The sequence below is a fragment of the Liolophura sinensis genome, chromosome 6 (assembly GCF_032854445.1).
Source record: "Liolophura sinensis isolate JHLJ2023 chromosome 6, CUHK_Ljap_v2, whole genome shotgun sequence".
NCBI classification, from domain to species: Eukaryota; Metazoa; Mollusca; class Polyplacophora; order Chitonida; family Chitonidae; genus Liolophura; species Liolophura sinensis.
Genome location: NC_088300.1, coordinates 76,969,509 through 76,991,362, shown reverse-complemented (window position 1 = coordinate 76,991,362; position 21,854 = coordinate 76,969,509). Strand labels below are relative to the sequence as shown.

The window sequence follows — 21,854 nt, the reverse complement described above, 5'->3', positions numbered from 1 at the left end:
CAGGTGCGCATGCGCAACCCCACTGATATAACAAATTTGTATAGCTAACTGAAGGGCATTACCTAATGTGAATACACGCCTCCGCCGAACGTCAGCTTCCAGTCAATGTTTGTCCATATAACCCGTGAACCACCGCTGGTTCACGAGGACATTTGCAAGGGCAGCATTCTATGGCGTACCATCTTGGTAGGGTTAATAAACGTTCGTGCACTGAAATGAAGTACCGGTATAAGCAAATCCAACTCCCATCCGACGGGAATGTCGTCCTTGTTTAAAACTCCACCGGTATAATATATATATATATATATATATATTGGCGGCATGTTGTTTTATGATTACCAAAAAAATGACCATTTATGGTGAAATCTAATAACCGGAAATTCGAATTAACGACACGAAGTTGAGTTTTCTCTGCATGATTGACAGTATCGGCCGATAGGCCTATATTTTATCCAATTTTACAAAGAGTTTTCAGGTGAAATGATATAATGTCAAAATACGTACTTCAAATTATCGTGATACAGACAAAATGGGATAAAAGCTGACATTTTTGTCGAAAAATGAAGACGAAACACATGGAAATTCGAACGTGATTTGTATGTCACGGTAAAACAATGCAGCAAATTTCAATGCACAGCATTGAAACACTATGAAAAGAAAATGTGCGGAGACTTATTCCTGTCCGTTACCAGGAGGGAAACTAATAAATTGATGAAAAAGTTATTAAATCGATGAAAACGTTTATATATTAAAACTGTTTGTAATATAGGCCTATATGTTAGATTATTTCTGAGTACCTTGAACCCATGGGGTCAAAAGCTGCTATAATCTCGGGTGCGCATGTGCGAAGACTGGGACATGAACAAGGGGAATAAGTATTGTGTAGTATTGCATGTTTCCGGTAGATGGCGCCTACAGTAAATTACCTGCGAAGCAACAACAACACCATACTCGTGGACGAAGACAACTGTAGCCTCTAAGCTTGTTTTGAAACTGATTTTAGTTGCAACGCTGTTTCAGTAGTGCCTGAATAATTTACAATGGCAACAGAAACCAACAACTACTTTGCAAGCCGTCGAAAGGCACTGAAGGTGGCCGTAGGTGCGCTGTGTTCCGAAGTAGGATTTGGAGCGGCGGACGACTCGGTGCTGGAGACGTTGACAGAAGCTCTTCAGAGTTGTAGGTTTTATTTTTTTTTCTGAAGTTAGCCTACATTTAGTGACAGCCAACATTTCATGGATGCATTCTTATCCTATATTAGGCTTCTGGTGTTTTTTTTTTTTAGAACCAGTGTGATGGTCATGTTGGCATTTGTGAAATGGTTAAGCTGGGATACAATATGACAGGGATATGAAGCTCGCCCTTGTTTTCAGCGCAACATATTGTATCCCAGGATTGAGCAGACTTGAAGTAATGGAAACGTAGCTTACTAGTATTTAAATGTTCTCAATGAAGTAAGTATAACATAGCTCTGGAAAGTTACACCCTAAAATCAACTTTCACCAGACCACAAGTCATTGGGTTGGCTAGTGTGATTATGTTTTCAATATGTTTGTGACATCCAGTTGACAGTAATTATATTTTGGTGCTTATGATTAACAATAAACCTGCGTTTAGTTCTGACAGAGGCTGGGCGCTTCTTCAAGGTGTTACAGCGAGTTGTCTGGGAGAACAGGTGTGATGCTGAGTGATGTTGTGCTGGCACTTATTGATATGGGTATGGTAGGCTTTTAATTCATGATTTACCCTATCCAGAGTAAAGATCTTTTTCATTTCTCAAAAAAAAAATATATTGTTTAGAAGAAAGATTTAAAAGGACAACAGTCACACATATCAAAATATTACAGAGTTAACTTCTCTGGCAAACGCATTATGAACATGTATGGTTTGTATTAAACCTGAAACTTAGTTCACCATCATCTCTATAGTACCCAGGCCCAAAAGATTGAACTCACTTTTATTTAGTAAGATTTATACTTTTGTTGACACACCATGCTTACTGTTTACTCTGGTCAAATTGCAGGCTCATGTAATCTTCAGTTTTAATGATGAATTCGAGTTGCTAACCTTATCTGCTCTGTACCAAACATGTGCAAGGCTGTTTTTGATTTAGTGATGGGTAATAGTATTATACTAAACCAATTAAGTAGCACATGATGAACTTTTGTTTTAGGCAGGTAAGTAAACCTGTGAAATAAATTGGTTGGTGTCATGGCATCTCTTCATTTGCCTTGTGAAACTTGCATTTTGCTACATGTATATGAATGATGACAAGTTTTTGTGTGCACACCATTTGTTTCAACTTTGTATTTCAGGAATTAATATTGATGGTATAGCTGCACATGCTAAAAGGGCTAACAAAAGTGTCTTTCTGCCACGTGAGTACATTATACAATGTTCTGTATATCAGCTAAATATGTTGATTACTTGTTAGCACTAATACAATGAACAGATGTTATTAGAGGTCACGTATATGTACATATGACAGATCTGTCATGTTTTGTCAGATACTTAACAAGGAGCTAAGGAGCAAGACTTGCTCCAAGTTTGTTACCTATACTTGTTAATGTGACTTTTTTTTGCATTTTCAGCTGTTCATGCTTCCACCTGTGGCAATCCTAAAACCCTGCAGGTTGGGGAGAAGAAATCTCATCATCACACATACCTGATCATCTTCCAGCATTTCCAGACTCCCACACATACATTAGGACTCTGTAGGTCAGATTTCTGGTCTCCCACAGCTGCATGAATGTATATCTGTATGTCAGATGCCAAGCCTCTTACACTTATGTGTACACTTATGCCAGGACTTGATCACACCAGGGTCTGTCAAATTTTAACTCACACATCTACCTATATATCCGGTCTCTGGTAGATCAGATTCCCACACACACCTATATCAAGCCTCTGGTAGGTCGGGTTTCCATACTAACACACCTATAGTATTTTAGATTCCAAGGCACATATGTATATCGGGCCTCGTATGTCAGATTCCTGGACACTCTCACTAATACCAGGTCCCTGGTAGGTCAGGTTCCCACACACACACCTATATGAGGCCTCTGGTAGGTCAGATTCCCATACACACCTGTATCAGGCCTCTGGTAGGTCAGATTCCCACACATACACCTATATCAGGCCTCTGGTAGGTCAGATTCCCACACATACACCTATATCAGGCCTCTGGTAGGTCAGATTTCCACATATACCTATATCAATCCTCTGGTAGGTCAGGAACACAATGCATGCTAGCTTGCGGCATCCATCAGTCATGTATTGTGGGCTAGCAGTAAGCGGAGAAAGGTGACAATTAATTTGAACTGAATTTAAACCTTCACTAGTCTACAACTTTCCATGGAATGGTTATTGTTGACATCCACTTATGTCAGGGGTTGTATCATTTCACCCTGAGGGCAAAACCATTTTATCAGAGGTGGTGATGGCTTCATAAACCAAAGTTGGATATTACCCACACTACAAAATTCATCAAAAAATCCCAAAATACTCAGGAATAGAACACATGGTGGTGTAGCCTTGAAAACAATGTGATTCACAGCATATGCATGACAGATACGTTTAGTAGTGGTTTCCTGATGCCTCTGATCACTGTTCATGCTGTGCTCCCCCACCTCCCTAGTTAGCCATTGTTGCGCTATTTGAGGATTCCCCTGGACCTGTATAATGGCGGGCGTATGTATTAGCAGGGGACTTTGCTGCAGTACTAGTACACTCGGGGATTTCCACCACCTCAACAGCCATTTTGAGGAAATAAATAAGTTTGCAAATTTAAGAATTTCGCTTTATGGTTACATATAGCTCAAACGATCTGGGTTCAACCTTGTGCAAACTTTGATATCAGGCCTCTGATAGATAAGATTCTCACACACACCTATATCAGGCCTCTGGTAGGTCAGGATTCCCACACATACACCTATATCAGGCCTCTGGTAGGTCAGATTCCCACACACACACCTATATCAGGCCTCTGGTAGGTCAGATTCCCACACACACCTATATCAGGCCTCTGGTAGGTTAGATTCCCACGTACACCTATATCAAAGTCTCTGGTAGGTGAGATTACCACACATACCTATATCAAACCTCTGGTTGGTGAGATTACCACACACACCTATATCAGGCCTCTTGTAGGTCAGATTCCCACACACACCTATATCAAAGCCTCTGGTAGGTGAGATTAACACACTCACCTATATCAGGCCTCTTGTAGGTCAGATTCCCACACACACCTATATCAGGCCTCTGGTAGGTCAGATTCCCACGTACACCTGTATCAAGCCTCTGGTAGGTCAGATTCCCACAAACATACCTATATCAAGGCTCTGGTAGGTCAGATTCCCACACATACCTATATCAAGCCTCTGGTAGGTGAGATTACCACACACACCTATATCAGGCCTCTGATAGGTTAGATTCCCACACATACCTATATCAAAGCCTCTGGTAGGTGAGATTACCACACTCACCTATATCAGGCCTCTTGTAGGTCAGATTCCCACACACACCTATATCAGGCCTCTGGTAGGTCAGATTCCCACGTACACCTGTATCAAGCCTCTGGTAGGTCAGATTCCCACAAACATACCTATATTGAGGCTCTGGTAGGTCAGATTCCCACACATACCTATATCAAGCCTCTGGTAGGTGAGATTACCACACACACCTATATCAGGCCTCTGGTAGGTTAGATTCCCACACATACCTATATCAAAGCCTCTTGTAGGTGAGTGAGATTACCACACTCACCTATATCAGGCCTCTTGTAGGTCAGATTCCCACACACACCCATATCAGGCCTCTTGTAGGTCAGATTCCCACACACACCTATATCAAACCTCTGGTAGATCAGATTCCAGACACCCACATACAGCATGCACCTATATCAGACCTCTGGTTGGTCAGATTTCCTGACACACATATGCACCCATATCAGGCCCCTGGTAAGTCAGATTTCAAGCCTAGGGGGCCTATGTGGCCTGGTGGTTAGCATGCTAGTGTAGCACATTGACCTATGAGCCTCTCACCATTGTTGTCGCTGTCCAGCTTATGCTGGCTTCCTCTTCAGTCATATGTGAGAAAGTCTGCCAGTATCGTGTGGATGCTGGCCACCATCGTATAAGTGAAACTATTCTCGAGAACAGGAGTAAAACAACAATCAAATAAATAAGACGAATTAAAAGTGTTTTTTTTTTATTACCTGCGCATAGCTTATGTTCTTGAGCATGTCTGCATCTTCTCAGATGTAGGGTATGTTAACAAGGCAAAAATGTTTGCTACAAGTAGCTGTACAAAGCATTATTACAGTTCACCAGTACACATTTCATAGAGCCTGTTTCTTTGCTTTGTCAGACATTCAGTTTAATGGGTGATACTGGCTGTGGGCTATATTAGAGCAAAAGTTGAATACCTTTACCACTTTCACGCCTGTTTCAGACCCACAAACAGCCAGTGAATGAATACCAGATTATCAGAGAGAAGGCAGCCTCACAAAAGAGAGATGTAGAGAGAGCCTTGACACGGTTTATTGCTAAAACCGGGGAAACACAGAGTCTGTGTAAAGATGACGTGTCCTTATATCCATGTGAGTATATCCATGTCCAGTGCACCTGTGGTGGTGGTAGTCTGAGCACGAACTTTTAGAATCTGGAGTTGAGGCTCATCTAATGTCGAGGACACAGCTAAAAACTTACTTGACAAAAGACATGTAACCTTGTAGCATTGCAGATTCAGAATTTTCCTATCTTGACTTTAATTTTGAAGTTCAATTTAGGCCTGAAAAACTTAATACAGTATACATTCATTCTTCGTGGGGCTACAAACAACTTCTTTAAACGGCCAACAAAGCCCTCTAAATTAATTTTGTTTTCCAGAATATATTTATATATTTTCTTGGTATTTAATGCCATATTTAAGAATTTTTCACTTTATGTATGATGACAATCTGGTTCATGCTTGAAGGAAACTGGAGCTGCACCATAAAAATATCAAGAATCGAATATTATATCAGCAGTTATTTGCTGTGAAATTTTACAGCTCAGAAAGCAGAGTCCAGCTTGTGACAAGGTCTGTTTTAGTGGTGTAGTAACAGAGCTATAGTTGAGGACAGTCCAGTTTGTGAAGGCCTGTTTTAGTGTTGTAGTGACAGAGCTATAGTTGAGGACAGTCCAGCTTGTGAAGGTGTGTTTTAGTGTTGTAGTGACAGAGCTATAGTTGAGGACAGTCCAGCTTGTGAAGGCCTGTTTTAGTGGTGTAGTGACAGAGCTGTAGTTGAGGACAGTCCAGCTTGTGAAGGCCTGTTTTAGTGGTGTAGTGACAGAGCTGTAGTTGAGGACAGTCAAGCTTGTGAAGGCCTGTTTTAGTGTTGTAGTGACAGAACTGTAGTTGAGGACAGTCAAGCTTGTGAAGGCCTGTTTTAGTGGTGTAGTGACAGAGCTGTTGTTGAGGACCGTCCAGCTTGTGAGAAGGTCTGTTTGAGTGCTGTAGTTGAGGACAGTCCAGCCTGTGAAGGCCTGTTTTAGTGGTGTAGTGACAGAGCTGTAGTTGAGGACAGTCCAGCTTGTGAAGGCCTGTTTTAGTGTTGTATTGACAGAGCTGTAGTTGAGGACCGTCCAGCTTGTGAGAAGGTCTGTTTGAGTGTTGTAGTGACAGAGCTGTAGTTGACAGTCCAGCTTGTGAAGGCCTGTTTTAGTGTTGTAGTGACAGAGCTGTTGTTGAGGACAGTCCAGCTTGTGAAGGCCTGTTTTAGTGGTGTAGTGACAGAGCTGTAGTTGAGGACAGTCAAGCTTGTGAAGGCCTGTTTTAGTGGTGTAGTGACAGAGCTGTAGTTGAGGACAGTCCAGCTTGTGAAGGCCTGTTTTAGTGTTGTAGTGACAGAGCTGTAGTTGAGGACAGTCCAGCTTGTGAAGGCCTGTTTTAGTGTTGTAGTGACAGAGCTGTAGTTGAGGACAGTCCAGCTTGTGAAGTTCTGTTTTAGTGGTGTTGTTGACAGATCTGTAGTTGACAGTCCAGCTTGTGAAGGCCTGTTTTAGTGGTGTATTGACAGAGCTGTAGTTAAGGACCGTCCAGCTTGTGAAGGCCTGTTTTAGTGGTGTAGTGACAGAGCTATAGTTGAGGACAGTCCAGCTTGTGAAGGCCTGTTTAAGTGTTGTAGTGACAGAGCTGTAGTTGAGGACAGTCCAGCTTGTGAAGGCCTGTTTTAGTGGTGTAGTGACAGGGCTGTAGTTGAGGACAGTCCAGCTTGTGAAGGCCTGTTTTAGTGTTGTAGTGACAGAGCTATAGTTGAGGACAGTCCAGCTTGTGAAGGCCTGTTTTAGTGGTGTAGTGACAGAGCTATAGTTGAGGACAGTCCAGCTTGTGAAGGCCTGTTTAAGTGTTGTAGTGACAAAGCTGTAGTTGAGGACATTCCAGTTTGTGAAGGCCTGTTTTAGTGTTGTAGTGACAGAGCTATAGTTGAGGACAGTCCAGCTTGTGAAGGTGTGTTTTAGTGTTGTAGTGACAGAGCTATAGTTGAGGACAGTCCAGCTTGTGAAGGCCTGTTTTAGTGTTGTAGTGACAGAGCTGTAGTTGAGGACAGTCCAGCTTGTGAAGGCCTGTTTTAGTGGTGTAGTGACAGAGCTGTAGTTGAGGACAGTTCAGCTTGTGAAGGCCTGTTTTAGTGGTGTAGTGACAGAGCTGTAGTTGAGGACAGTCAAGCTTGTGAAGGCCTGTTTTAGTGTTGTAGTGACAGAACTGTAGCTGAGGACAGTCAAGCTTGTGAAGGCCTGTTTTAGTGGTGTAGTGACAGAGCTGTTGTTGAGGACCGTCCAGCTTGTGAGAAGGTCTGTTTGAGTGCTGTAGTTGAGGACAGTCCAGCCTGTGAAGGCCTGTTTTAGTGGTGTAGTGACAGAGCTGTAGTTGAGGACAGTCCAGCTTGTGAAGGCCTGTTTAGTGTTGTATTGACAGAGCTGTAGTTGAGGACCGTCCAGCTTGTGAGAAGGCCTGTTTTAGTGTTGTAGTGACAGAGCTGTAGTTGAGGACAGTCCAGCTTGTGAGAAGGTCTGTTTGAGTGGTGTAGTGACAGAGCTGTAGTTGAGGACAGTCAAGCTTGTGAAGGCCTGTTTTAGTGGTGTAGTGACAGAGCTGTAGTTGAGGACAGTCAAGCTTGTGAAGGCCTGTTTTAGTGGTGTAGTGACAGAGCTGTAGTTGAGGACAGTCCAGCTTGTGAAGGCCTGTTTTAGTGTTGTAGTGACAGAGCTGTAGTTGAGGACAGTCCAGCTTGTGGAGGCCTGTTTTAGTGGTGTAGTGACAGAGCTGTAGTTGAGGACAGTGCAGCTTGTGAAGGTCTGTTTTAGTGGTGTTGTAGTGACAGAGCTGTAGTTTAGGACAGTCCAGCTTGTGAAGGCCTGTTTTAGTGGTGTAGTGACAGAGCTGTCGTTGAGGACAGTCCAGCTTGTGAAGGTCTGTTTTAGTGTTGTAGTGACAGAGCTGTGGTTGAGGACAGTCCAGCTTGTGAAGGCCTGTTTTAGTGTTGTAGTGACAGAGCTGTAGTTGAGGACAGTCCAGCTTGTGAAGGCCTGTTTTAGTGGTGTAGTGACAGAGCTGTCGTTGAGGACAGTCCAGCTTGTGAAGGCCTGTTTAAGGGTTGTAGTGACAGAGCTGTAGTTGAGGACAGTCCAGCTTGTGAAGGCCTGTTTTAGTGGTGTAGTGACAGAGCTGTCGTTGAGGACAGTCCAGCTTGTGAAGGTCTGTTTTAGTGTTGTAGTGACAGAGCTGTGGTTGAGGACAGTCCAGCTTGTGAAGGCCTGTTTTAGTGTTGTAGTGACAGAGCTGTAGTTGAGGACAGTCCAGCTTGTGAAGGCCTGTTTTAGTGGTGTAGTGACAGGGCTGTAGTTGAGGACAGTCCAGCTTGTGAAGGCCTGTTTTAGTGTTGTAGTGACAGAGCTATAGTTGAGGACAGTCCAGCTTGTGAAGGCCTGTTTTAGTGTTGTAGTGTTGTAGTGACAGAGCTATAGTTGAGGACAGTCCAGCTTGTGAAGGCCTGTTTTAGTGTTGTAGTGACAGAGCTGTAGTTGAGGACAGTCCAGCTTGTGAAGGCCTGTTTTAGTGGTGTAGTGACAGAGCTATAGTTGAGGACAGTCCAGCTTGTGAAGGCCTGTTTTACTGTTGTAGTGATAGCCGTCCGCCCTTCTCCACGACCTTACTTAGCTGCCCTCCTTCCAAAGGACCAGGAGCTGGATACATTAGAACACAGTGACATTCAGGAGATCACCAAGATGCACTTACAGAATCATGAACCTACAGTTACCCCTCTTCCTCCCCCAACAGTGGAAGGTGACGCGGGAGCAGACTCTAATGATACGGACATTGATAACCCTTATCTCCGACCTGTTAAAATGCCCAAGGTCAGGAAGAAGTCTATAAGGTGATAGTCAGTGTCCTAGGCTACACATGGATTCTCTTCCTCTGCACAGTGGATGTGAATGATTGGGTGGAAGTTCCCTCGTGAAATCATGCCGCTGTCTAGGTATGTGCACTGCTTGTATACAGGTGAATTGGGATGGATGTGATAACTTGGGAAGAATGAGCACTCAGAGCTGCAAATGCAGTATTGTATAAATGCATGTATTAATGATTCATGTGACAATAAATGTTTCTGTAGTATTTGTTACTGTGGTCAGAAGTGAAGAAAAAACATCTTCAACACTGGTATATCCCATGAAATGAATAATTTTTTCAATGAGAATAAATATTGTGAAATCTTGGATCATGTGCAGTTAATATAAATAATTTCATTGCAAATATTTTTACAGGCATATTGTCGGCTATGAGGTAGCCACAGAGGCATGCAAACATGCTTGAATAAATGCTATGAAGGTCAAATCGGTATTTTGTACAACTTTATACAGTCAACTTCTGACAACATCCATATTTGACATTTTGTAGTTTGGCTTTATCATTACTAAGCCATAACTGGTAAACCTTGGAACCTCCTGAATCTTGGATACAGAAACATCACTTTGTTCTCCTTCGTTCAGACTGAAAAGTAAAGCATGAATGAATAAATTTACACGGCAGTTTCTCTCTCTCAGCATTAACATTTAAATAAATACTGAATAATACCAAGCATGTACAGTACATCTTACAATGTATGTGAATTTTGAGTTAAAACCTGTACATAACCTGGTATTAAATAATTATACACAGAGGTCATAGTACACATATGAACGGTGCCAATATTATTATACTCATTAAAGACTTCCTGTAAAAAGACATTCATATATAAAGATGACTTCAACATAACGCTTAAAAAAGGACTACATTAAGGCGCATGTGAACATTGGCAGGATTCGTACTGGAGGAATGTCTATCTACAGATACCAACTACATTCTAATAATGGCAGATTTCTGCATCATATTGACTGATTAAGAATATATGCAAATGTACTTGAATAACAGCTTGGATTTCTATAACTTTTACCTTCAAAGTTTCTGGTACTTTTTGAAGTGCTTCTTTGAACTCTGGCACCAGTGGTTCCAAATCAGACTTGGATATCTTCATCTCTTTAATACTGGATTTCCCGGCTTCTCTTAACATTTTCTTGAAGTGAAACACCTTTTGAAATATATGCCAGACATAGAAGGCAAACGAAGATACATGAAACCTATAAAAGTATTGAGACCTTAAGCACGTAACTAATGCATGCTCCATCTGTAAACATTAGCTGATATTCGCTAGGCTCAGATGACAGGTCATGCATCCTGTTCTGGTGTACTACTCAGGAATCAGTGTAAGGTTATTCTGGTTCATAAACTTTTGTCACCATACATTCCATCTGTGATGGGGCATCATTAGGTGTGTGAACATACACTGTGTCTTCCTGTGGCAGGATCCATGCTGCCAAAGTGCTGCTGCAATGAAGTATCATGCCAAAGTCACCTGACATGACACCCCACTCAGTCACATTATTCTGACAATCCTGTTTCCTTGCGCGAACCTCTCAAAGCTGAGTGCTGAATGCCAAGTGAGACAGCAACAAGTACCATTTTTTAAGTCTTTTGTACGACCTGACCCAGTATGATCCCAGGTCTCCATCTTCCTAATGAGGTCTGTTCAAAGCCCTATTTATATAGGTAGTGACAGCCAAGGATCTTGGCTGTGATCTTTTAATATGGGGTTAGGCGCAGATCATAGCCGAGGAGTGTTCCAGGCTAAAATAGTGGTATTTAAAGACAGCTTAGAAAAATGTGTGCAAAATGAACCAATACATGCATTTACCGGGCAAAACTCCAATAAATTATGTTCACCAAGTCATTGTCTGTTCCTCTGCCAGTTTTTGCCACATTCTGTAGCCATTAAAGCCGGTAAATCCAAGATAATTCACAGTTGTGACTTATGCTCACATGTTATATAGACATTGTGACCTAATAAATCGGGTTGGTGCTCGATGTGCATGCGTGGTTGACCTTTCATGTCTCTATGTTTTGATGAGCTGACTGTCAGTTCTGACAGACAACTAGCCGCGTTACATGGGGGTGTGTCTTACGGAAAGGCCGACTGTGGCTGACCCAGGTTTTAAAAACATGGCAGCGCGCAACGATGTGCTAAATACAAGCCTATTTTCAACTCTGGCTAAGATTTACAGGAGAATGCTGATGTAAAGGCAAGTAGCGATTGTGGCAAAATGTGCATAAATATTTTAGCTTGCAGAATTGCCATGCTATATGGACAAATCTAACGTGCATGCATCGGAATTGAACGAGAGAGTAGCTCTTTGTAAGCATTATACAGGAATCGGGTCCACATAACTCTGGAGCTAAGGGTAGCTAGCGGTCCCCTCGTTTCAGTATACATAAGCAATCCTTAGACCGATGCCTCGGGCTATGGTAGTGACCGCTTACCTCTTTCTTCTGTAACAGGGTGAAGGCTGTACCCAGCTTGCCAGCCCTAGCTGTCCTGCCAACTCTGTGGATGTAAGTCTTGATGAAGAGAGGAGAGTCGTATGAGATCACATACTTTACATTCTCCACATCCATGCCTCTTGCCATGGCATCTGAGCAAATCAGTCTGAAACAACAGTATCCCATGATGGCTAAAAAAATGGCAGCAATAACAATTATTTGCTTGACTGTTCATTAATGCCATTCTCAAGGACTTCTCACTTATGCCATGGCAGCCTGTTTTGTGGGTGGTGGAGTTTGGAGAAAACCATTCAGGTCATACTAGAGAGGGCCAAGTTTACGTTTAAGACCACACAAAAATACACTGTTGACAGGAGGCACAGAGTATTGGAAGCGGAGGAATCTAGAAAATCCTTGCCTGAGAATGGGATTAAACACAAGACCGTGTATGACCTTGTCACCAAAGGGCAACCACCTTAATATACATGGCAGTTCTCACAGTTCGCTCATGCTCATTTTGATGTACCCTATTTTGGTACACCTAATGTTAAGAACACAAATGACAACTTTGTACTCACAAGTCTATTTTGCCTGCTTTAAACTGTTCGAGAATCCTTTTGCGTTTGGAGACATGAAGTTTGGAAGAGAATTCCTTGACCTGTATCCCACCCGTCATCTTCATCAAAAGGTACAACCTAGAGAGGACAATTAGGTGATGCAAGTCTGATAGTACATGAGCTGTAAATCATTTCACTGACTCTATAACACAACTCATTACATGCACATGTTACATGAATATTACATGCATATTCTGTGAAGGAGGCTTGGGTCAACATGCAAGTCAATCATTGCCACGAGCCAGCAGAAACTGACCGTTTGCCCACAGCTGTGATTCTATTCGTTGCGTGTATGGTAACAGGGGAATATACACACTATAACATCTTACATAAATATTCAAATCAATCATTACAAAGAGAACACGTTGAACCATGTTGATTATCAATGTATAAACAATTACCTGTGAGTTGCCTCCACGGAATTGGTAAAGCAGAGCACCTGACGGTAACCAAGGTTATGAATTAGGTGCAAAACCATCAGGGGCTTTTCTTGCATGGGAGATTCCACAAAGTATTCCTGTAAGATTGAGGAAAAGACAGATGATGAACCCTTTTGGTTGTGGGAATTGTTCACCTCCAAAAATCAGAGTGATGTGGTTTATGATTGTATGCCCTGCTCATGAAAAGGAAATCAGTGATATGTGTAGGGTTGGAGAAAGACCACTGCGACTGCTTCCCAAGCAAAGTCTTCATGTCTGTCTACTGTGTACTGTCGATAATTCACAACTTCTTATAATTAACCCTTTGATCTGATTTACGCAATTTTGTTGTACAAAATCTGACGAGGTGTTACAAGTTATCACCAGTGTACACATACTGACTTACCATTAGCCCTATTGGAGTGGTGTATTTCCCAGCAAACTCAGCCCTTGTTCGATCTTCCATTCCAGAGACTTCTTTGGGTGCTAAAACCACAAGTTTTTTGTTTTATTTCATTCCATAGAAATATACTAGTCTGTCAATTATTTCTTCATTCAACAACTGATTTATTTTTCACTTATATGATGGCGGCCAGCATTATGGTATGGAGGAAACTGGGCAAAGCCTGAGGGAAACCCACGACCATCTGCAGGTTGCTAACAGACCCTCTCTCACATACGAACTGGACTTAAACTCACAGCAATCTAATTAGTGAGAGGCTTCTAGGTCCTTGCACTGTGCTAGAATGCTAACCACCAGAACGTGGAGGACTACAACAATTGATGAAGACTACTGGACAACACCTGGTGGGAATGACTTGAAAACTTTTTCTGGACTGGTATACTGTAATCCTAATGTTAAATGTTAAACAAATAAATGGGTCCATATTCCATGAATTGAACAGCTTTGTGTCACTGTAAATACCTGGTGTCATACCCAGTACCTCCTTGGTGTTTACTTTTTCTGAAGTCAACTCTTGTGACTCTGCCTTGGAGTTTACTTTAGCTGGAGTCAAACCTCGAGATTCTGTCTTGCTTTTTGCTTTAGCCGGAGTCAAATCTCTTGGGTCTGCCTTGGTGTTTATTTTAGCTGGGCCCAAGCATCGAGACTCTCCCCCTACAGATGTAAACAATCTTGGCTGGTACAACTTCAACTGCTGCAATTTCTCTGGGTTCTGAGATAATGTGGCAGAAAACAAGAGTTTCTGGAGCTGCAACACATATTAGGAAAGAAGGTAAACAGTCTGATGTACATGATGAGGGCATACTGAAGTGAATGGAACTGTAGAAATCCACCAAGTGCAAGTTCCTAACATAGTCTGCATAAAATAGGATGAATTTTAATGTTTGGTGAACTGTCATAAGCATTTCACGCTTACGACAGTGACAGGTTTCATGTAGAGAAACTGTAGGACCAGGGCTGCCTTTGGCAACTGACGTATTAACATTTCTACAGATGATACAGGCCAACAAGAGTGAGGACATGTGTATCATTATGCCAAACTGGGTGAGAAAGTAGTCTCCAACACTCTCTAATAATGATGACTTAGACAGAAGGATGACAGCTGCCTAATGTTTACTGCAGCCAAGACACCTGAAAAAGTTCAGGCAAATCTAGAGGCTGCCTCAGGCTGGGATTGAACTGACACATATCGGATTCAAATAGTTTCACCTGTATATACCTTTCACTGTCATTACATAAGGTCTCGGGCAGAGTCATACATTTGTACATTTCAGGCACTTATAATGGTGATCCTACCTCAACCTCATTCCTTTGCTTTTTTAGTCCATGTTTTATTAATTAATGCTTGTATTGTTAATTGCATGAAACTGTATACAGATCTATACGATATCCAAGTCTACATTTACTCAGTTACGAGCAAATTCAAATTTCCAATGACATTTGATAAACATTTGGAACCTACCGGCATTTGTATTTTAGCAGCACTGAAATGAAATGAAAGAAATGTGTAAGGTTTTGTATACATTCATTATGACAGAAATGATCAAAGAGGTGTCACACCTATGCCAATATTTCTCATTATAATGATCATCAACACTCAGTCACTCTATCTTAAAATACCTCAAGTCAGATGTTAATTTTTTTTGATTCTACACTAAAATGTTGGGCAGCTAAAGCTAATAAAACAATTTTATTAGAAACATTTCCACCCGATCTCATTAAATTTCTCTGTACTCCTTCAAGATTCACATTTATATCATGAATGTGGCCAGCAGAATGCATTGCATGGGGCAAATATCACTGGAGCACACACAAGAGTGGCCATTTGGAGGTCATTAATCCAATGTATGGAACTGTTTACTCAATTGTAATTAAGTTCACTTACTACATGTTTTCATTCAAACTTTTCTTGAGAGCCTGTAAAGAGTGGCTAACAAGTGACTCCTAGGAACTCATTAAATCCTGTGGCTACTTCATTAATCTAGCAGTCTAGAGATCTGTGTATAGTAAGGTCCAAAAATAATTTGTTTTCAGCAAAGAATAATGCGATGTCACTCGCCACAATATGTGCGAAAAAATTACTGCAAAATGCAGTATTTCAAATGCATTTTTTTCTGTTAAAAAATTCTGAAGAAAAAAAACAAACTTTCAGTGTTAAATAGTATTACCACTGACATTTAAACGCCCTCTGAAAACTGAGTAAAGTCACCTCACATTGTGAAACATTGAGCCAGTTTAACATTAGCAGCAAGTGTTGCTTGGCAAAGGAATTTACCTCTCCACAGTAATATGTCCTGGGCGGGGCCTGATGTACCCTGGGTACAGCCCATGCCCATATCTGGTAGTGTATACTGCCTCCTCTACTTGTGTCAGCCATTCCTGTTTGATCTCAGCCATCATCCTGTCAGCTTCATCAATCACCTGGCAAAATATAATAAACCAAATTATCCACATAGTATAACTTCATATTTTGGTTACACCCATGAATAACAACTCTCACTTTATCCCAAGTTGCAACACAAGTAACAGCTATTAGGGAATAACAGAAATCTGTTTACTGTAATTCTTCAACCTCTTTGCAAGGTGTTTATTTAAGCAATTTCTGAGAACATTATTCTGTGTAGACTAATAAAATTAATCTTTTTTTGAAGTGCTGGAATTGGTCAATACAACCAATATAGTTTTGTCTCCAAAATCAAATTAAAAACATGCATAAATTGCACTGACAGTTGCTCTTTCATATTTTCATATGCAAAAAGACTGAGGAATTAGGGTAATCCCTGCCACAGGGCAAAAAGGACTGGTTGTTGTGGGACCTCAAGTTGTGGAAGCTATCTCCTACACTGAATACTAACATTTCCTGAATTGATGACACAGATGAGCTGTTAAATCTTCTAGTGCACGAGGTAAAATCAAGTCAGTGACAAATCTGCCAAGTGTGAAATACAGATGTGCGTGCAATACTGGTGGAAGACTAGTGGTCATCAATGAACATTAGACTTCTTATCCTCACCAAAGTGCTGTGAACAGTTAGACAGGGTTAATCTACAAATCCCTGGCCAAGGCTGGGACCCTCTCTTGAGGATTCCTACCCAAACCCAAGGGTGTGGAATAAGCTAGTTAGATTATAATCTCTTAACACCTGAAGATCTTTTCAAGGCAAAATGTGATATCATTTGAGACCAGACCTGTTTAGCTGTCTGATGTAGACAACTCACCAGAAACCTTAGGTGTCTGAGGTCAAAGCCCTCTGTTTTATTGATGTGGTCAACAAGTCGCCCTGGGGTGGCTACAATGATGTCCACCTGACTATGGTAGCCACTGTGTCTTCAACAGAAATTAAATGATCATTAACATTATATTTTATACAGGTACATGTATGTTTCATAATTAGCAGTTCACAGAGAAGAGACATTACAAAAATTTACAACTTGTTTTTCCTTGACAACATCCATACACCTTGTTGATCCACACCTACCTATGATTTTTTGTAAATTTACCATGAATGAGTAAGATCTTTAAAAATAATGAATGGTTGAGCATACCTGTATTTCACCAAAGATTGTTGTTCATTCTGAAAGGTTTTCTGACCAATTATTAGCCCAACCTGAAAACAAACAACTGATGAATTGTACTAAAATCTTACCAAATGTATTAAGATTGCAGCTACATTGCCACAGTCACGTTTATCACACTATATGCTTTACATCCCTGCTTGAGTAAATATTGCAACAGACCCATCATAACTAAATACAAAGTTTTTTTTTATAAAGCCAGATACTGATGTTCATGATATTGACGCATAAAATATCTGTTTACAACAGGACTGGACAGAAAGTACATAAACATATCAACTCATTCCATCAAACTCCTACCTTCACATTTGTTCCTTGGCAGTATGTGTGAAAAACTCTGAACACCTGTCTGGCTAAATCCTGCACAGGTAAGACAATGAGTGCTCTTATCTGACAGACTGTCCGTCCCACCAGAGCCTAAAGGTAAAATACAAACATCCATACATGTTTATTTATGTGCTTTGGTTAAGTGATGTATCGAGGTAACTGTTTATTTATTCATTTATTTGTTTATTTATTCATTTACTCCACAATATTTCACTCATACGACGGCAGCCAGCATTATGGTGGAAGAAAACCGAGCAGGGTTTGGGGGGAAACCCACAACTGGCAGATCTATCAACCTCTGCCATGGAGGCCTCTAGGTAACTGTTTAGGAGTTTATACATGTTAAAGCTCATAACTACAAACTTGTAATGCAAACTGCCACATCGACAACTTCAGTACAGAGTATAAATTTATTACCTGTGTCTTCATGCACCAGGCAAATGAGTAACTTCCCTGTTGATCACACCTATCTATCTATCTGGAGCTATACGCAGCACCACATGTATACAATGGAATCCTAACATGGTGAGTGCCACACAACTTCTGAACAGTTTAGATGATAACTATAAATTAATTCATTACCTGTACTATAGGAAGTGCAAAAGCCAGTGTTTTGCCACTACCTGTGGGTGCTGAGCAGCAGACGTCTGGGGGTTGGTATCCCCCGGGGCCTATGTGATACCCAGACCTCACACAGGATAACATGAAAGGAATGATCTGTGCCTGGACTGTAAGGAACATACATCAGGGGATATTACTGCCAATTACTGATATATAACGACAGAAATTCTGTCAAAAATATTTCACCGTGGACAGTCTCAATAAATTCTTGATATAAATTAGCAAGTCTAATGTCTCTGCTAAAACATGTGCACCCTAAATTGTCTTATGATTCTGATATATACATACAACAAAATATTGCATCCCTGAAAATAAGTACACTTGCAATTGTGAAGATATGAAAAATACAGCCTGGAGAGTATGGGATTAGAAATCCTCACTATGATCACAAGAGCTACAGGATGCACAAATTCCTCTCTAATAAAAGCTACACACTTCCCAATTAGGAAAAACGTTTGTGTACAAATTTGCTTTACCTGTCATGGTTTGCTAAATTTTGACAAAATTCATGCACTAATACACAAATGTGCGCTGTTGTATGTAAGATACATGTAAGTACAAAAACCGTTTCAGCCTTACCAGGAAAAAAGTGAGTAATTCCATTTTCCTGTAACTTGTCTAGAATATGCTGGTGGATGCCGGATACCTGACTAACTGGAGTCTGATCCTTGTTTATATCAGCGCTCACCATGCTAGGTTTGGCCAGCCACTCGGGTAAAACACGCTTCACCTAGTTATCAGAAATTAAATGTGCTGTCAAACGGCTGGCAGAAATGATTCATCAACTTATGTTTCCAGCTTCTCTGCAGTGATATATTAAACTCAATAACTTGGTGTTTAACACAATATTTACAAATATTCCCCTGATGACAGCTGTCAGGTCTATGGGTTGAGGAAATTGGAGCACCTGTAATAAATTACAGCCCTTTGCCAGGTACCTGAGAAACTTCCAGACTTGAGTTGCATCCTTTGTGAAGGTTTGTTTTATAATACTGATGGCAAATATCTTCATTACAGACACTTCTTTGAAGATTTCATATCTTTTCACAAGGGCAGGAACAAAATGATGAAAAGTAATTAAGTAAGTAAATTAATACAATCTTACAGAACACTTTTGGGCTGGTTTAAATCAAAGAGAATTTGTCCTAAAAGTTGGAGCTATTTTTACCTTTTCAACATGTTTTGGTTTGACGTCTCCTAACACTGTATACCCTCCAATTTCGTGAGGACCTGTTTTGGATGAATCTCTTTCCTCTGGAGCCACCCCACTTAAATCAGTGCCTTCAGTGTCGTTGCCAGAGTCCTGACTTTCCAGTCTATCCTCAGCATCAGATAACTCTGTTGTTTGTCCTTCAGTCTCCATAGATACAGACAGCAATGAACTATCTTCATCCTTTCGAGCAGTGCAATCTGTATCATATTTCTTGTTTTTCCTTTTATCATTTTTATGCTTTCTCTTAACCTTTTCTGGGGATGGATTAAGATCACATTCACTATGTTCAGTTCTTGTTCTTTTTAGCTTCTTTGGGGTATCCTCTAATGGAAAACAATGTAAATTCTTGGGTGTCTTTGATTTGTTTAGGTTTTTAATTGCTTTTTCAACATTATTGTTTTCTGAAAAGCTCTGGTCATTGTTGTTAGGAGACAATACTTCCTTTTTTCGTTTTCTCCTTTCTGCATCAGCTTTCAGCTTCTGTAGAATAGAATTGGTTCTATCTGATTGACAAGTACCTTCAGACTCATCTGTACCCAAGTACCTGAAAAAGAACATCAGCCAGAATGAAGTAAAATCATCACCTGTTTTTACTGATCTCTTGTCATATATTTCTTGTCACTTAAACAATGACAGTCACTTTTATGGATGGAAGAAACAGTAATGGACAGATAAACCTTTGAAATTTGGCAAGTTACATCCCATATTGGACGTACAATATAGACATGCACACCACACAGGTGTGGATGACAAGTGATCTTCAACAATAGAGTTAGGGGGGGGGGGGGCAGTTTTCGCATTAACGGTAAGGACAGTCTCAGTGAATCATGTGACTTATGAATAGATCACCTATCTCACTGTGTTCCAGAGACACAAATGACATCTGTTTTCTTCAGACACTTTTCAAGTTCTGAAATGTTTTCTCCATGTTTTGATACCCATGTTATATATATATATATATATATATATATATATATATTTATTTATTTATTTGATTACTCAAGAATATTTCACTTATACGACAGAAGCCAGCATTATGGTGGGAGGAAATGGGGCATAGACCAGAGGGAAACCTGCAATAATCTGCATGTTGCTGGCAGACCTTCTCACATACGGCAGGAGAGGAGGCCAGCTTGAGCTGGACTTGATTCAGAGCAACCACACTGGTGGGAGGCTTCTTGGTAATTGCGCCGTGCTGGCGTGCTAAACCTGTAGGCCCTTACCCATGTTATAGTAAATGTGATCAGTAACATTTCACATGATACAGAGTAATTCAAAACTCCTCTACTGTGTAACACTTAGGCATACTTTCATCCAGGGCGAGTTGTAAAGCTAAGGTTGCTGTTCACCAATTGTCATTGACCTGTTTTCCACGTACATATTATAGTATGTACTGAGAAAGAGAGGCCTATAGCTCTGCAGGGCACAACCCTGTCTTGTGATAGTATTTGTCACCTGTTTGTAACGCAAAACTCTACACGTGGTAGTCGTAATACAATACTAACAACTGGGAACACTTGAAGAAGCTGTTTATTCTGCCCTATTTGACAGCAAATCTACCATCCCTAGTGGCATACATGGGGAGAAAAACTATATTCTCTGGATAATTTAACTGTTGTCACACACATTAATTACACTTGCTACTATACCTGTTCACGGAAAACAGCGCCATTTTCTCGCCACTACACCACACGCTCGTGTCTCTGGCACCTCTTGTCTGGGGACGTCATTGACGGGAGTGCGAAGCTAGACCGGAAGTGTTTAAGGCAAGCACAATTGCAGGGCCCAACTCAAACGTTTTCAGACTTAAGCCAAAATTTGAAACACATTTTGCTCTAAGAAGCTTAAAATTTGTACACGTATTCTTAACCGCAGATACAGATAGAGAAAAGACCTCTGGTGGAGCCTTGTCTTCTAACAGGAGTTATTCCCCCTGATTGGGAGATTATTTACAGATGGCAGTGTTGGAAAATGGCAGCGGTAAGACCACGTGTGTAATATGTTTTGCCATGTCGATTCTGTTATTTCCGTGACAGGTCAAAATATTTTAAAGGGTGTTACTATGTCTTAAATGTCAACTTAGACCGTTATACTGCCAGGTGCTTGCTGTGAAAGTAATGAAATCGGAGAGATACTTGATACAGTAGTAACAACAACAACAAAACCTTCAACTATTCAAGTTGGTGCTATCAGCATCGGAAAACGTCGGTTTAGATTTGCTTTTAATGATGTGCAGGTCAAAAGGAGGCCCACGAATGCCTCTTTGTATTACCTAATGAGAGTACACATCGTGAGGGAAGCCCATAACTGATCATTTTTTATCCGTTCGTTGGGTGTGTAAAGTAGGCCATGTCGTGTTTTCAACTGCTTTATCATGATACCTGTACAAAACAATTAAATTATTGCTGTGTCAGATTTAAATTATTTTTCAATTACTGATTCGATTCGAGAACAGATGTGGAGTTATCTGACTGGTTTGGTAGCATAAACATGCGAAGTAACATAATAACATTGCGTAGCATAAAAGCCCAGGTCGTGAGAAAATACAAGTAATGTAAAAATATCTTCTTTATTAAATACATATATACCTGTCTGTCATTTCATTTTGCCAAAAAAATTTGAAACAATGGAGAAGAAATCTGCAAGCTGAGTATGTATTAGGGAAGCGAAACACATGGGTTAAGAACACGACGATGTATGACACATAAAGTGTAAATAATTTAT

The 21,854-nt window shown here is 40.8% G+C and overlaps 2 protein-coding genes across 3 annotated transcripts; one reads left to right on the top strand and one right to left on the bottom strand.

The window, feature by feature from the left end:
- Positions 1 to 946: 946 nt before the first annotated feature.
- On the top strand, positions 947 to 9,432 carry LOC135468335 (transcription initiation factor TFIID subunit 8-like). Its single transcript, XM_064746530.1, is given in 8 exon segments — positions 947 to 1,179; positions 1,618 to 1,637; positions 1,639 to 1,717; positions 2,316 to 2,378; positions 2,592 to 2,651; positions 2,654 to 2,718; positions 5,452 to 5,599; positions 9,166 to 9,432. Coding segments are annotated over 8 exon segments (831 nt in total). The 5' UTR covers positions 947 to 1,040; the 3' UTR covers positions 9,423 to 9,432.
- Positions 9,433 to 9,896: 464 nt separating this feature from the next.
- LOC135466372 (ATP-dependent RNA helicase DDX51-like) lies at positions 9,897 to 20,893 on the bottom strand. 2 transcript variants are annotated; one of them, XM_064743814.1, is made up of 16 exons: positions 20,780 to 20,893; positions 19,086 to 19,674; positions 18,497 to 18,647; positions 17,879 to 18,024; positions 17,270 to 17,386; positions 16,940 to 17,001; positions 16,613 to 16,721; positions 15,670 to 15,815; positions 14,857 to 14,878; positions 13,857 to 14,142; positions 13,338 to 13,417; positions 12,914 to 13,029; positions 12,474 to 12,590; positions 11,896 to 12,061; positions 10,475 to 10,609; positions 9,897 to 10,032 (listed from the first exon to the last, which is right to left on the bottom strand). In XM_064743814.1, the coding sequence occupies exons 1-16, from the start codon at positions 20,800 to 20,802 to the stop codon at positions 10,009 to 10,011; spliced, it is 2,289 nt and encodes a 762-aa protein (XP_064599884.1). In that variant the 5' UTR covers positions 20,803 to 20,893; the 3' UTR covers positions 9,897 to 10,008. The 2 variants fall into 2 exon arrangements, with proteins under 2 accessions (XP_064599884.1, XP_064599882.1); XM_064743812.1 differs by lacking the exon at positions 9,897 to 10,032 and having other exon boundaries at positions 10,372 to 10,609.
- Positions 20,894 to 21,854: the final 961 nt, after the last annotated feature.